Source organism: Pempheris klunzingeri, chromosome 24 (assembly GCF_042242105.1).
Source record: "Pempheris klunzingeri isolate RE-2024b chromosome 24, fPemKlu1.hap1, whole genome shotgun sequence".
Classification (NCBI taxonomy): domain Eukaryota; kingdom Metazoa; phylum Chordata; class Actinopteri; order Acropomatiformes; family Pempheridae; genus Pempheris; species Pempheris klunzingeri.
In genome coordinates, this window is record NC_092035.1 from 456012 (window position 1) to 468511 (window position 12500).

A 12500-nucleotide genomic window follows, 5' to 3' on the forward strand; every position below is an offset into this window, starting at 1 on the left:
GCACGTGAGTATGACAGAGAGAGAGACAGAGAGAGAGAGAGAGAGGAGACAGGAGAGAAGACGAGAGAGAGAGAGAGAGTGACAGAGGAGAGAGAGAGACAGAGAGAGAGAGAGAGAGAGACAGAGAGAGAGACAAGAGAGAGAAGAGAGAGAGAGGAGAGAGAGACAGAGAGAGAGAGAGAGAAGACAGAGAGAGAGACAGAGAGAGGAGAGAGAGAGCGAGAGAGACAGAGAGAGAGACGAGAGAGAGAGAGAGAGACAGAGAGAGAGAGAGGACAGAGAGGAGAGAGACAGAGAGAGACAGAGGAGAAGAGAGAGAAGAGAGAGAAGAGAGAGAGAGAGAGACGAGAGAGAGACAAGAGAGAGACGAGAGAGAGAGACAGAGAGAGACAGAGAGAGAGAGAGAGAGAGAGAGACAGAGAGAGAGACAGAGAGAGAGAGAGAGAGGGAGACACACACACAGTCAGTGTATTTTACTGTTTTCATGGGAAGATTTTTAGATTTTTAATTCTTTGTATAAAATCAGGAGACAGTGGATTTTTACAGTGTGTGACTGTGTGTGTGTGTGTGTGTGTGTGACTGTGTGTGTGACTGTGTGTGTGTGTGTGTGTGTGTGTGACTGACTTGTCGCTGGCACACACTCTGAAGCAGCTCATCAGTTGCTCTGCTGCTTTCTCCAGCATCTCCCCCGGCTGACCTTTACTCTTCTTCTGCAGCTGCTGCTCCGCCTGGGGGGTCAGAGGTCACCATCTTCATCACCACCACCATCATCATCATCACCATCATCATCACCATCATCATCATCACCCTCTGATGAAGGTCCTTACATTGTTGGCAAAGATCCTGAGGTCCAGAGTGACGGCGAACATGACCGGCAGAGCCCTGAAAGCACCAACAGAGAGCCTCGTTGCTGTGGTTCATCCTCAGGGGAGCTACGCTAACAGTTCCCTCCACTTCCAGTGTTTGTGCTAAGCTAGGCTAACGTTAACACCAGTGTGTACTCACCAGTTCTCCTCTTTGTGGGACTGGAAGGCCCTCAGGAAGGACGTGACCGGTCAAGGAGGCATTATTGATTATTGATTATTGATTTCATCTGCATTTAAAAGTCTTAGCAGTCTGAGGACGTTTTGTCACGAGCACAGAGACACCTGTGTGTGTGTGTGTGTGTGTGTGTGTGTGTGTGTGTGTGTGTGTGTGTGTGTGTGTGTTTTCATCATGAAGGATATTGGACGACAAGTGTCTGGAACTTGTAGGCTTCAACGAAGTCGTGATTGGCCACAGCGTAGGTACACCTGTAACACACACACACACACAGTGCTGTTGCTATGGTTACCTGCAGGCTGACACACCTCTGATTTATTGATGAAGTGAAACAGTCGGTAGTTTAACTACAGAACGTCCTGTTTTCATATCCCCAAAATAACCAGTACTCAATATGTTAGTGACCTGATCGGCCCCTGATCGATGGCCCCTGATCGATGGGCCCTGATCGATGGCCCCTGATCGACGGCCCCTGATCGACGGGCCCCTGATCGACGGCCCCTGATCGACGGGCCCTGATCGACGGCCCCTGATCGACGGCCCCTGATCGACGGCCCCTGATCGACGGGCCCCTGATCGACGGCCCCTGATCGACGGGCCCTGATCGACGGGCCCTGATCGACGGGCCCTGATCGACGGGCCCTGATCGACGGGCCCTGATCGACGGGCCCTGATCGATGGGCCCTGATCGATGGGCCCCTGATCGATGGGCCCTGATCGATGGGCCCTGATCGATGGGCCCCTGATCGATGGGCCCCTGATCGATGGGCCCTGATCGATGGGCCCTGATCGATGGGCCCTGATCGATGGGCCCCTGATCGATGGGCCCTGATCAATGGGCCCTGATCGATGGGCCCTGATCGATGGGCCCCTGATCGATGGGCCCTGATCGATGGCCCCTGTCCGTCCTACCTGAGATGAGCTGCGACCATCTCGTCGTAGGGCGGCTCCAGGAGCTGCTGACATTTCTCCTCTGGACTGGCCAGCTGAAACACACACACACACACACACACACACACACAGGTGAGGCGGTATCCTAGCGACGCTGAGCTCTCCCTGAGTGGGCGGAGCCTCACCTGGAGCCGGGGGTTGGCGACGTGCGGGTGTTTGAAGGAGAGCAGCTCGGCGCAGAAGTTGCCGTCGTGGCTGTCGATGGCCTCGTAAACCTGCAGGAATAAAACACCAATGAAGAAGAAAATGTCACTGTCAGTCTGTGTGCGGAGGGAAGGTCAGAGGTCAGGGGTCAGAGGTCAGGGGTCACCTGCTGCAGGTACTGGTTGATGGTGATGTGAGCCATGACTTCCTGTTCAGCCTGAACACAGAGAGAGAGACAATGATCAGTAATCAATAACATCAGGGTCAAACTTCTCATCTGATCGATCACAGATTAGTCAGTCAGTGTAAAAACACTCTAAACTGAACGCAGCCTCTTCTATCGGAATGTTTTCTGGTTCAGTTAAACTGTATTTAAAACGGCTGAAATTAAAGAATCAATCGATTCAAACGATCAGTTAATGATATAAACCTGCTGCTGATCAATCGTTCAAACCCTCCTGCGGATCCGTTTTAATTCAAAAACTATTTTGATTTATTTTTTTTCATTTTTGTCACTAAAACTGGACACAGTAGCGGTTAGCATTAGCATGCTAATACTAGCATTAGCGCGTTCATTCGTTCCTTCCGGTCAGAAGCCGCCGTTTCGTCTCCTTCAGTCTGAAACCGGAAACAGAAGAAAAGCAGAAAACATAAAAACAAACATTTACGAACCTTCAGAACGAAACTTTAACCGTCCGGTGTCCGTTAACTCGGCCACGAACCCGGACTGTTTTCTGGTGATGCACAGCGATGCACGGCTCTAAACAACTTCCGGGCCAGAGAGGTCAGCTTCCGGGAGCATTTCAGAATAAAAGGGTCCATATATCAAAATAAAAGTCTGGATAGGTAGTCTTTTCTTTTACAGTTTAATTTTTAGAATTGATAAATAAATTATTATAAATGATCTAAAAGACAAAATGTGTTTAAATTAGTCTACTTTCAAACGCTTGGACCGAAATATTCAGCTAACTGAACAAATATAGTTTGAAAATGAGAAATGAGCCTTTAGAATAATGTAGAAAACTGTTTCATTCTGAAATAAACATTTAAAATAAAACTAAAGGTTCTTTGTGCATGAAAACGTTTTACTTTCTAAAATAATGAGACAGTTTCTTTATTGTTCTTTTCTTTCTTTATTCCATCGTTTAGTCAAACAAGAGCAAACACAGAACATTTAGCGACAGATTTACACAAATATACACAATTTACATACACGACATGGGATCCACTTCAAAAGACACAAATGTGATCATTCTGATTTACTGGGTCACTTTTTAACCATCTCATCTTTTGCACACCTTAATGGTTTGGGTTGGTTGGTTTTGTGAACGTTTCCTCCTCTTGTTGGTGAAGAAGAAGATCAGACCTGACACGTAAACCCTCTTGAACCCTTAAAAGCAGCGAACAGCACAGAGAAGTGTTTTTTTCTTTCTTCCTTTCAGCAAATAGAAGCAGACGAACAACAGCCAACGACTGAAACACTGTTTTTACTCTGTACAGATAAACACAAGAACAGGACGGACGGACACCTGAAGCTTCAACACCGGGGGGGCCACGACACCGACAATCAGCCGCTACGGTGTTTTCATCACCATGACGACCAAAGGACGACAGGTTCACTTTCTGTTTACATCGCAGCAACAGCTCGGCTTAAAGGGCCAGTCCGTATTTTCTGAAGTGTGGTTGCATGAGGTCCTTCCCCACAGTCACTAGTTGGTTTGGAGAAGAATCGGTTTAATAGTACGTTATGTTTATAATGTTTTCACCGGTCAGATAGTTCTTTCCCATGACTTTCTGCTTCTTTCAAAGCCACCAGACTCCACAAAACCAATCATTTTACCTGACAGAACCAGTGAATACTAGTAGCCTTCAGTATACACTAGTAGCCACCAGTGAATACTAGTAGCCACCAGTAAATACTAGTAGCCTTCAGTATGCACTAGTAGCCACCAGTGAATACTAGTAGCCTTCAGTATGCACTAGTAGCCACCAGTGAATACTAGTAGCCTTCAGTATGCACTAGTAGCCACCAGTGAATACTAGTAGCCTTCAGTATATACTAGTAGCCACCAGTGAATACTAGTAGCCACAACTGAGTACTAGTAGCCATCAGTGAATATTAGTAGCCATAAGTGAATACTAGTAGCCATAAGTGAATATTAGTAGCCACCAGTGAATACTAGTAGCCATAAGTGATTACTAGTAGCCATCAGTGAATATTAGTAGCCATCAGTAAATACTAGTAGCCCTCAGTAAATACTAGTAGCCATAAGTGAATATTAGTAGCCACCAGTGAATACTAGTAGCCATAAGTGATTACTAGTAGCCATCAGTGAATATTAGTAGCCATCAGTAAATACTAGTAGCCTTCAGTAAATACTAGTAGCCATCAGTGAATACTAGTTGCCACCAGTGATTACTAGTAGCCATCAGTGAATCCTAGTAGCCTTCAGTAGATACTAGTAGCCATCAGTGAAAACTAGTAGCCACCAGTGAATCCTAGTAGCATCAGTGAAAACTAGTAGCCACCAGTGAATCCTAGTAGCATCAGTGAAAACTAGTAGCCACCAGTGAATCCTAGTAGCCATCAGTATAAACTAGTAGCCATCAGTGAATCCTAGTAGCCTTCAGTATAAACTAGTAGCCATCAGTGAAAACTAGTAGCCTTCCGTATAAACTAGTAGCCATCAGTGAATACTAGTAGCCTTCAGTATAAACTAGTAGCCATCAGTGAAAACTAGTAGCCTTCAGTATAAACTAGTAGCCACCAGTGAATACTAGTAGCCTTCAGTATATACTAGTAGCCACCAGTGAATACTAGTAGCCACAACTGAGTACTAGTAGCCATCAGTGAATATTAGTAGCCATAAGTGAATACTAGTAGCCATAAGTGAATACTAGTAGCCATAAGTGAATATTAGTAGCCACCAGTGAATACTAGTAGCCATAAGTGATTACTAGTAGCCATCAGTGAATATTAGTAGCCATCAGTAAATACTAGTAGCCTTCAGTAAATACTAGTAGCCATCAGTGAATACTAGTTGCCACCAGTGATTACTAGTAGCCATCAGTGAATCCTAGTAGCCTTCAGTAGATACTAGTAGCCATCAGTGAAAACTAGTAGCCACCAGTGAATCCTAGTAGCATCAGTGAAAACTAGTAGCCACCAGTGAATCCTAGTAGCATCAGTGAAAACTAGTAGCCACCAGTGAATCCTAGTAGCCATCAGTATAAACTAGTAGCCATCAGTGAATCCTAGTAGCCTTCAGTATAAACTAGTAGCCATCAGTGAAAACTAGTAGCCTTCCGTATAAACTAGTAGCCATCAGTGAATACTAGTAGCCTTCAGTATAAACTAGTAGCCATCAGTGAAAACTAGTAGCCTTCAGTATAAACTAGTAGCCACCAGTGAATACTAGTAGCCATAAGTGAATACTAGTAGCCATCAGTGAATACTAGTAGCCACCAGTGAATCCTAGTAGCCTTCAGTATAAACTAGTAGCCATCGTGAAAACTAGTAGCCATCAGTATAAACTAGTAGCCACCAGTTAATACTAGTAGCCATCAGTGAATACTAGTAGCCACCAGTGAATACTAGTAGCCTCCAGTGATTACTAGTAGCCATCAGTGAAAACTAGTAGCCATCAGTGAATACTAGTAGCCACCAGTGAATACTAGTAGCCTTCAGTGATTACTAGTAGCCATAAGTGAATACTAGTAGCCACCAGTGAATACTAGTAGCCTTCAGTGATTACTAGTAGCCATAAGTGAATACTAGTAGCCATCAGTGAATACTAGTAGCCACCAGTGAATACGAGTAGCCACCAGTGGCAAACAGTACAAACCAGTAGTCAGTAGCAGTGATCACCAGTCCGTCTTCCCATCGGCCAATCACATCCCTCCTCAGAAAGAGTGGGTGGGGCCAGGCGGCCACCCGGCGCTGCCCACTCGGCCGTGACTGGGCGGCTGCATGAGGCTCTCGCTGCTGATTGGTCCGTGGAGCGGGGCGCAGGGCGAGTGGGCGGGGCTTATCTCGCTGCAGCCGACCGTCCACAGACAGGGATACTGACTGGACACACACACACACACACACACACACACGGTCAGAGTTTAACGGCTTCCTGCCAACACACCGTCTACCTGGCCGGGGGCGGGGCCTCACCTGGAACTGTGAGGAGGAGGAGGAGGAGGAGGGGGAGGCTGTGAGGAGGGAGCGCTGGTGGTCAGGGGGAGGGAGGTGGAGGAGGAAGAGGAGGCGGGGCGAGGGGAGGAGCTGCTCCACCCGTCTGATAACACCTGGACACCTTCAGACAGACGGACAGGAAGCAGACAGACAGGTGTGGAGCACACCTGAGTTCAGTACATCCACTGTGGACATGTTCATCAGTGGCCTTATTATATATTCATGTGTTTGTAGTGTGTCTACAATATACTGTGTATTAATGTGTGTGTGTGTGTGTGTGTGTATATAAGTGTTTGTAATGTTCTGTTAAACTGTATCATGTGTATCTATAAACGTATAAAATACATACAAGTGTGTATATGAAAGTATGAATACTGTATACTGGTGTAAAATATATAAATATATATATTAAATATGACTGTATGTATATTAGTGCACACTGATTAATGTTCAGTATAGATAAATGTATAAAGTCATATATAAATATATTTAAATGTTTGTGGAGCAAACAATGTATTTAAACTGTATTATGTATTAATTATATAGTGTAAACTGTGTGCAACACTGTATATTAGTGTATTTCTATATAAACGTGTGTGTAAATGTTTGTAGTATATAAACATGCTGTATATGTATATAAATCTGTGAAGTTAATTATATCATAAATACGTTTATTTACAGAAATGTAAAATTCTTTTTTGTTGTAATATTTCATATTAATGTTTTTAATGTTTTTTAATTGAAGTTAACACACGTGTTTCTATTCTGTAATGATTACAGCACATTTATTAATTACTACCACCAACCAAACTCTGTTCATTTTTCTGAGTATTTAAGAAAAACTGTGTCATGCATCTAAACACACACACACACACACACACACACATACACACAGAGTCACCTGAGGAGTGTGTGCGGTGCGACAGGTAGGCGGTGGGGTAAGGTGTGTGTCGCCCCGGGTAACCGTGATGCTTGTAACCGTGGTGATGATGTGATGTCAGCGGGAGGCTGCCGCCGTAAGGAAAAGCTCCGCCCCCTCCGGCAGAGCACAGCGACCAGCCTGACACACACACACACACACACACATTTAATTAATTCATAATCAATAATTCTGTGTGTTTTATTTTAAAGATGTTGTTTTTGTCAAGTTCAAACAGGAAATAAACATTTAATAACATTAAATAATATTGATCATATTTGAAGTAAAAACTGTCGAATTAAAACAGGAGAAGAAAATGTGTGTTTTTATTAGTTCTCTTTATCATTGTGGTTTGTAACTGGACGATCATTTTATATATATATATACACACACACACACACACACACACACATATATACATATATATATATACAGTTATACAACATGTCACAAATACAACAACTAAACAGAAACATGGAGAATATGAGAATAAATTCTGTTCTTAAATAATTAATCAGAATGATTTGTAGGATTAATTATATAAACTGTTTACATGCACACACCTATAACATTATAAATGTAAAACATTTATAAATAATATATAAATACTATACTAACTTAAATGATGTACAAATGTTGCATATTATAACATGGAACAATTCGTTGGTTTTATTCAAATTCAAAATATATCCATACTGAATAAATGCTGCACTATATATAAACATAATGTATATATGTGTGTGTGTGTGTGTGTGTGTGTGTGTGTGTGTGTGTGTATGTGTGTGTGTGTGTGTGTGTGTGTGTGTGTGTGTGTGTGTGTGTATGTGTGTGTGTGTGTGTATGTGTGTGTGTGTGTGTGTGTGTGTGTGTGTGTGTGTGTGTGTGTGTGTGTGTGTGTATATATGTGTGTGTGTGTGTGTGTGTGTGTATATATATGTGTGTGTGTGTGTGTGTGTATATATGTGTGTGTGTGTGTGTGTGTGTGTGTGTGTGTGTATATATGTGTGTGTGTGTATATATATGTGTGTGTGTGTGTGTGTGTGTATATATGTGTGTGTGTGTGTGTGTGTGTATATATGTGTGTGTGTGTGTGTGTGTGTGTGTGTGTGTGTATATATATGTGTGTGTGTGTGTGTGTGTGTGTATATATGTGTGTGTGTGTGTGTGTGTGTGTATATATGTGTGTGTGTGTGTGTGTGTGTGTGTGTGTGTGTGTGTATATGTGTGTGTGTGTGTGTGTGTGTGTGTGTATATGTGTGTGTGTGTGTGTGTGTGTGTGTGTGTGTGTGTGTACGTGTATATGTGTGTGTGTGTGTGTGTGTGTGTATATATGTGTGTGTGTGTGTGTGTGTGTGTGTGTGTGTGTGTGTGTGTAATGTATAGAATATGTAGATAAATAAATGTCTGTGAATACACAGTATTATATATAACTGTATAGAATAAAGTACATTAGTGCTGCAGTACATAAACGTGTGTAAATGTTTGTAGTATATTAATATAAATACATGAGAACATGTATTTGTATTTTATATAAACGTATACACACTAATAAATGTATTTATACTGAATCTGTGTATAAAACTGGAAACAGTAAACTGAATTATTTACACAGTGAAGATTAGATGAGTGTTTTTGGACTCACAGGGTTGAATCCCGGCGCGACTGTCCAGTGACTCTGGTAAGCTCCGCCCACCCGGGTTCCTGAGGTGTCAAAATCAAACGCCGTCAGGACACAACCTGTGTGTGTGTGTGTGTGTGTGTGTGTGTGTGTGTGTGTGTATCTCACTTGACACCTTCCCTCCAAGCCGGTGAGACTGTGAAGCTCTGAGCAGCTGATAATGAGTCTCTAATAGGTGCTAATGCTAACGTCCTCTGGTATCTTGGTGAGAAATGCTGAGCGCTAAGGCCGCTCTCATTCGTTCGAGTACAAACACAAATACAGAGACGGAAGAAGTATTCAGATCCTGTACTGACGTAAAGGTACCAAGTTCCTTTACTAGTACAAGTACTGCATCTAAAATCCTAACGGAGTAAAACTGTTATGAGCCTCGTGTAGTTAAAGTAGTTAAAGTAGCATCAGGTGTACCGACCCCTTTATTCCCCCTTTTACCCCCCATTTACCCTGGTGTACCCCTGGGTACCCTTTATATCGCTGTGTGCACCCCGATGTACTCTTGTGTACACGTGGTCTCCTGTGTACCCCTCTGTAACCCCTCTATACCCCATTATCCCCCTGTATACCCCTCTGTAACCCCTATATACCCCTCTGTACCCCTATATACCCCTCTGTGCCCCCTATATACCCCCTCTGTACCCCTATATATCCCTCTGTACCCCTATATACCCCTCTGTACCCCTATATACCCCTCTGTGCCCCCTATATACCCCCTCTGTACCCCTATATATCCCTCTGTACCCCTATATACCCCTCTGTACCCCCTATATACCCCTCTGTACCCCTATATACCCCTCTGTACCCCTGTATACCCCTCTGTACCCCCTATATACCCCTCTGTACCCCTATATACCCTCTCTGTACCTCTCCTTAGCGTCCAGGAAGGCTTTAGCAAACGGGTTGTATTTGATCTTCAGAGCTGTGATCTGCAGACAGAAACAGAAGAACTCATCAGTTTTTCCTCCTGAACTCTTTCTGCTCTTCTTCTTCTCCTCTTTTCTCTGAACCCTGACCTTTAGGAGCGTTTGCTGGTTCTCCCTTCAAACAGTAGAACAGACTGTTAGCCCTTTACCGCTAACAGGTGCTAACAGATCAAACAGTAGAACAGACTGTTAGCCCTTTACCGCTAACAGGTGCTAACAGATCAAACAGAAACTACTTCACACTCTTTCTGGAGAAAATGTAAAAATCCAACTTCTTACTAAATTATTAAAATGACCAAACACTGAATAAAGTGACGCGTGACAGGAATGAGTAGATGAGTATATATGCAGTGTACATGCAGTGTACGTGCAGTATATATGCAGTATATATGCAGTGTATGTGCAGTATATATGCAGTATATATGCAGTGTACGTGCAGTATAGATGCAGTGTATGTGCAGTATACGTGCAGTGTATGTGCAGTGTATATATGCAGTATACGTGCAGTATATATGCAGTGTATGTACAGTATATATACAGTATACGTGCAGTATACGTGCAGTGTATATGCAGTAGAAGTGTGTACTTGTACCTCTTCGTTCTGGTAGGCTGTAACAGCGATGAACTGAGTTTCTTTGAAGGAAACGTTGGAAACTAAACGATGACGAGAGCCGACGCAGACGATGTGGAGCTGAGGCTCGTACTTATGGAGAGAGTTCAGCATGATCTGGGGACACAGACACACCTGTTCACACCTGTTCATACACCTGTTCACACCTGTTCATACACCTGTTCACACCTGTTTATACACCTGTTCATACACCTGGGTACCCCTATGTAACCCTGTATACCCTCTTACCCCTGTGCACCTCTGTATACCCTGGTCTATATCTGTATATCCCTAAGTACCCCTGTATACACATGGACCCATGTATACCTGTGTACCAATGAGTACCCCTGTATTTCCCTGTGTACACCTGTATATCCATTTATACCCATGTACCCTTGTATACCCATCTGTACACCTCTATTTCCGTGTTACCCTGTGCAGCCCAAATGTACCTCTGTATACCCCTGTGTACCCCGTCTTCCTCTATGTACCCCCTTAAACCCTTATGTACCCCTGTATACCCGTCTATATCTGTATACCTGTGTGCCCCTAAGTACCCCTATGTATATGTATACCCATATGTATGTATATCTATATCTATGTATACCCATGTAACCCTGTGCAGCCCAAATATACCCCTGTATACCCCTATGTACCCCATATACCCCTTTGGACCCCAGTATAACCCTGTATACCCCTGTGTACCCCTAAGTACCCCTGTGTATCCTAGTCTATGTCTGTATAACCCTGTGTACCCCTAAGTATCCCTGTGTACCTTAGTCTATATCTGTATACCCCTATGTACCCCAGCATAACCCTGTGTACCCCAGTAAAGCCCTGTGTACCCCTAAGTACCCCTGTGTACCTTAGTCTATATCTGTATACCCCTATGTACCCCTAAGTACCCCTGTGTACCCCAGTATACCCCTATGTACCCCTAAGTACCCCTGTGTATCCTAGTCTATATCTGTATAACCCTGTGTACCCCTAAGTACCCCTGTGTACCTTAGTCTATATCTGTATACCCCTATGTACCCCAGTATAACCCTGTGTACCCCTGTGTACCCCTAAGTACCCCTGTGTACCTTAGTCTATATCTGTATACCCCTATGTACCCCAGTATACCCCTGTGTACCCCTAAGTACCCCTGTGTACCCTAATCTATATCTGTATACCCCTATGTACCCCAGTATACCCCTATGTACCCCAGTATAACCCTGTGTACCCATAAGTACCCGTGTACCCCAGTATACCCCTAAGTACCCCTGTGTACCCCAGTATACCATTGTGTACCCCTAAGTACCCCTGTGTATCCTAGTCTATATCTGTATAACCCTGTGTACCCCTAAGTACCCCTGTGTACCCCAGTATACCCCTGTGTACCCGTGTAGAAAATCATGAAACGTGCTCATTATGCAGAATAATATAGAAGAATGTAATCAATAGATTGTGCTTATTGATCGTGGGTTATCAGTGACTGTTCCAACAGCAGCAGAGCAGATAAATACTTCAGTGACTGAAAAACACAAAGTGTAGTTTTGTTGATGGAGCGGAGCCATCTTTGTCTGTTGGCCCAAACACTGTTTCATCCATCAGCCTCCTCCTCCTCCTCCTCCTCCTCCTCCTCCTCCTCCTCCTCCTCCTCCTCCCTAACGAGCTCCAATTAACCAATCCCAGCTCCTCAGGCCAACACACAAAAACAAACTGTTTTCTATTCAGATTGAGAGGCTGGCTGACCCCGCCACCGTGTGTGTGTGTGTGTGTGTGCTCTTTTTGAATATAGTTTACCTCTCCCTCTCTGTCGTCCACCTGAAGCATGATGGGTAAATTAATTTCCCAGTAAAAAACATAATTACCATAATGTACAAATAAGCTGAGCAATTATTTCATTATGGCCGAGCTCTCTGTTCCAGCTCCGCATTACTGAGTGTGTGAGTGTGTGTGTGTGTGTGTGTGTGTGAGAGCATGTGTGTGTGTGTGTGTGTGTGTGTGTGTGTGTGTGTGTGTGTGTGAGAGCATGTGTGTGTGTGTGTGTGTGTGAGAGCATGTGTGTG

The 12500-nt window shown here is 43.9% G+C and overlaps 2 protein-coding genes across 2 annotated transcripts in view; both read right to left on the reverse strand.

The window, feature by feature from the left end:
- pcid2 (PCI domain containing 2) overlaps positions 1–2891 on the reverse strand; it is an 8524-nt gene extending 5633 nt beyond the window's left edge. Inside the window, exons 1-8 of the mRNA XM_070855928.1 lie at positions 2809–2891; positions 2303–2353; positions 2118–2207; positions 1954–2027; positions 1227–1292; positions 1006–1047; positions 828–882; positions 625–728 (exon numbers count right to left, since the gene is read on the reverse strand). Coding sequence (XP_070712029.1) covers positions 625–728; positions 828–882; positions 1006–1047; positions 1227–1292; positions 1954–2027; positions 2118–2207; positions 2303–2338 — 467 coding nt within the window. The 5' untranslated portion in view covers positions 2339–2353; positions 2809–2891. The remainder of the gene's footprint in view (positions 1–624; positions 729–827; positions 883–1005; positions 1048–1226; positions 1293–1953; positions 2028–2117; positions 2208–2302; positions 2354–2808) is intronic.
- A 3137-nt stretch (positions 2892–6028) lies between these two features.
- Positions 6029–12500, reverse strand: part of LOC139223814 (T-box transcription factor TBX19-like) — an 11716-nt gene continuing 5244 nt past the window's right edge. Inside the window, exons 3-8 of the mRNA XM_070855815.1 lie at positions 10429–10563; positions 9778–9839; positions 8881–8939; positions 7221–7379; positions 6299–6440; positions 6029–6205 (exon numbers count right to left, since the gene is read on the reverse strand). Coding sequence (XP_070711916.1) covers positions 6040–6205; positions 6299–6440; positions 7221–7379; positions 8881–8939; positions 9778–9839; positions 10429–10563 — 723 coding nt within the window. The 3' untranslated portion in view covers positions 6029–6039. The remainder of the gene's footprint in view (positions 6206–6298; positions 6441–7220; positions 7380–8880; positions 8940–9777; positions 9840–10428; positions 10564–12500) is intronic.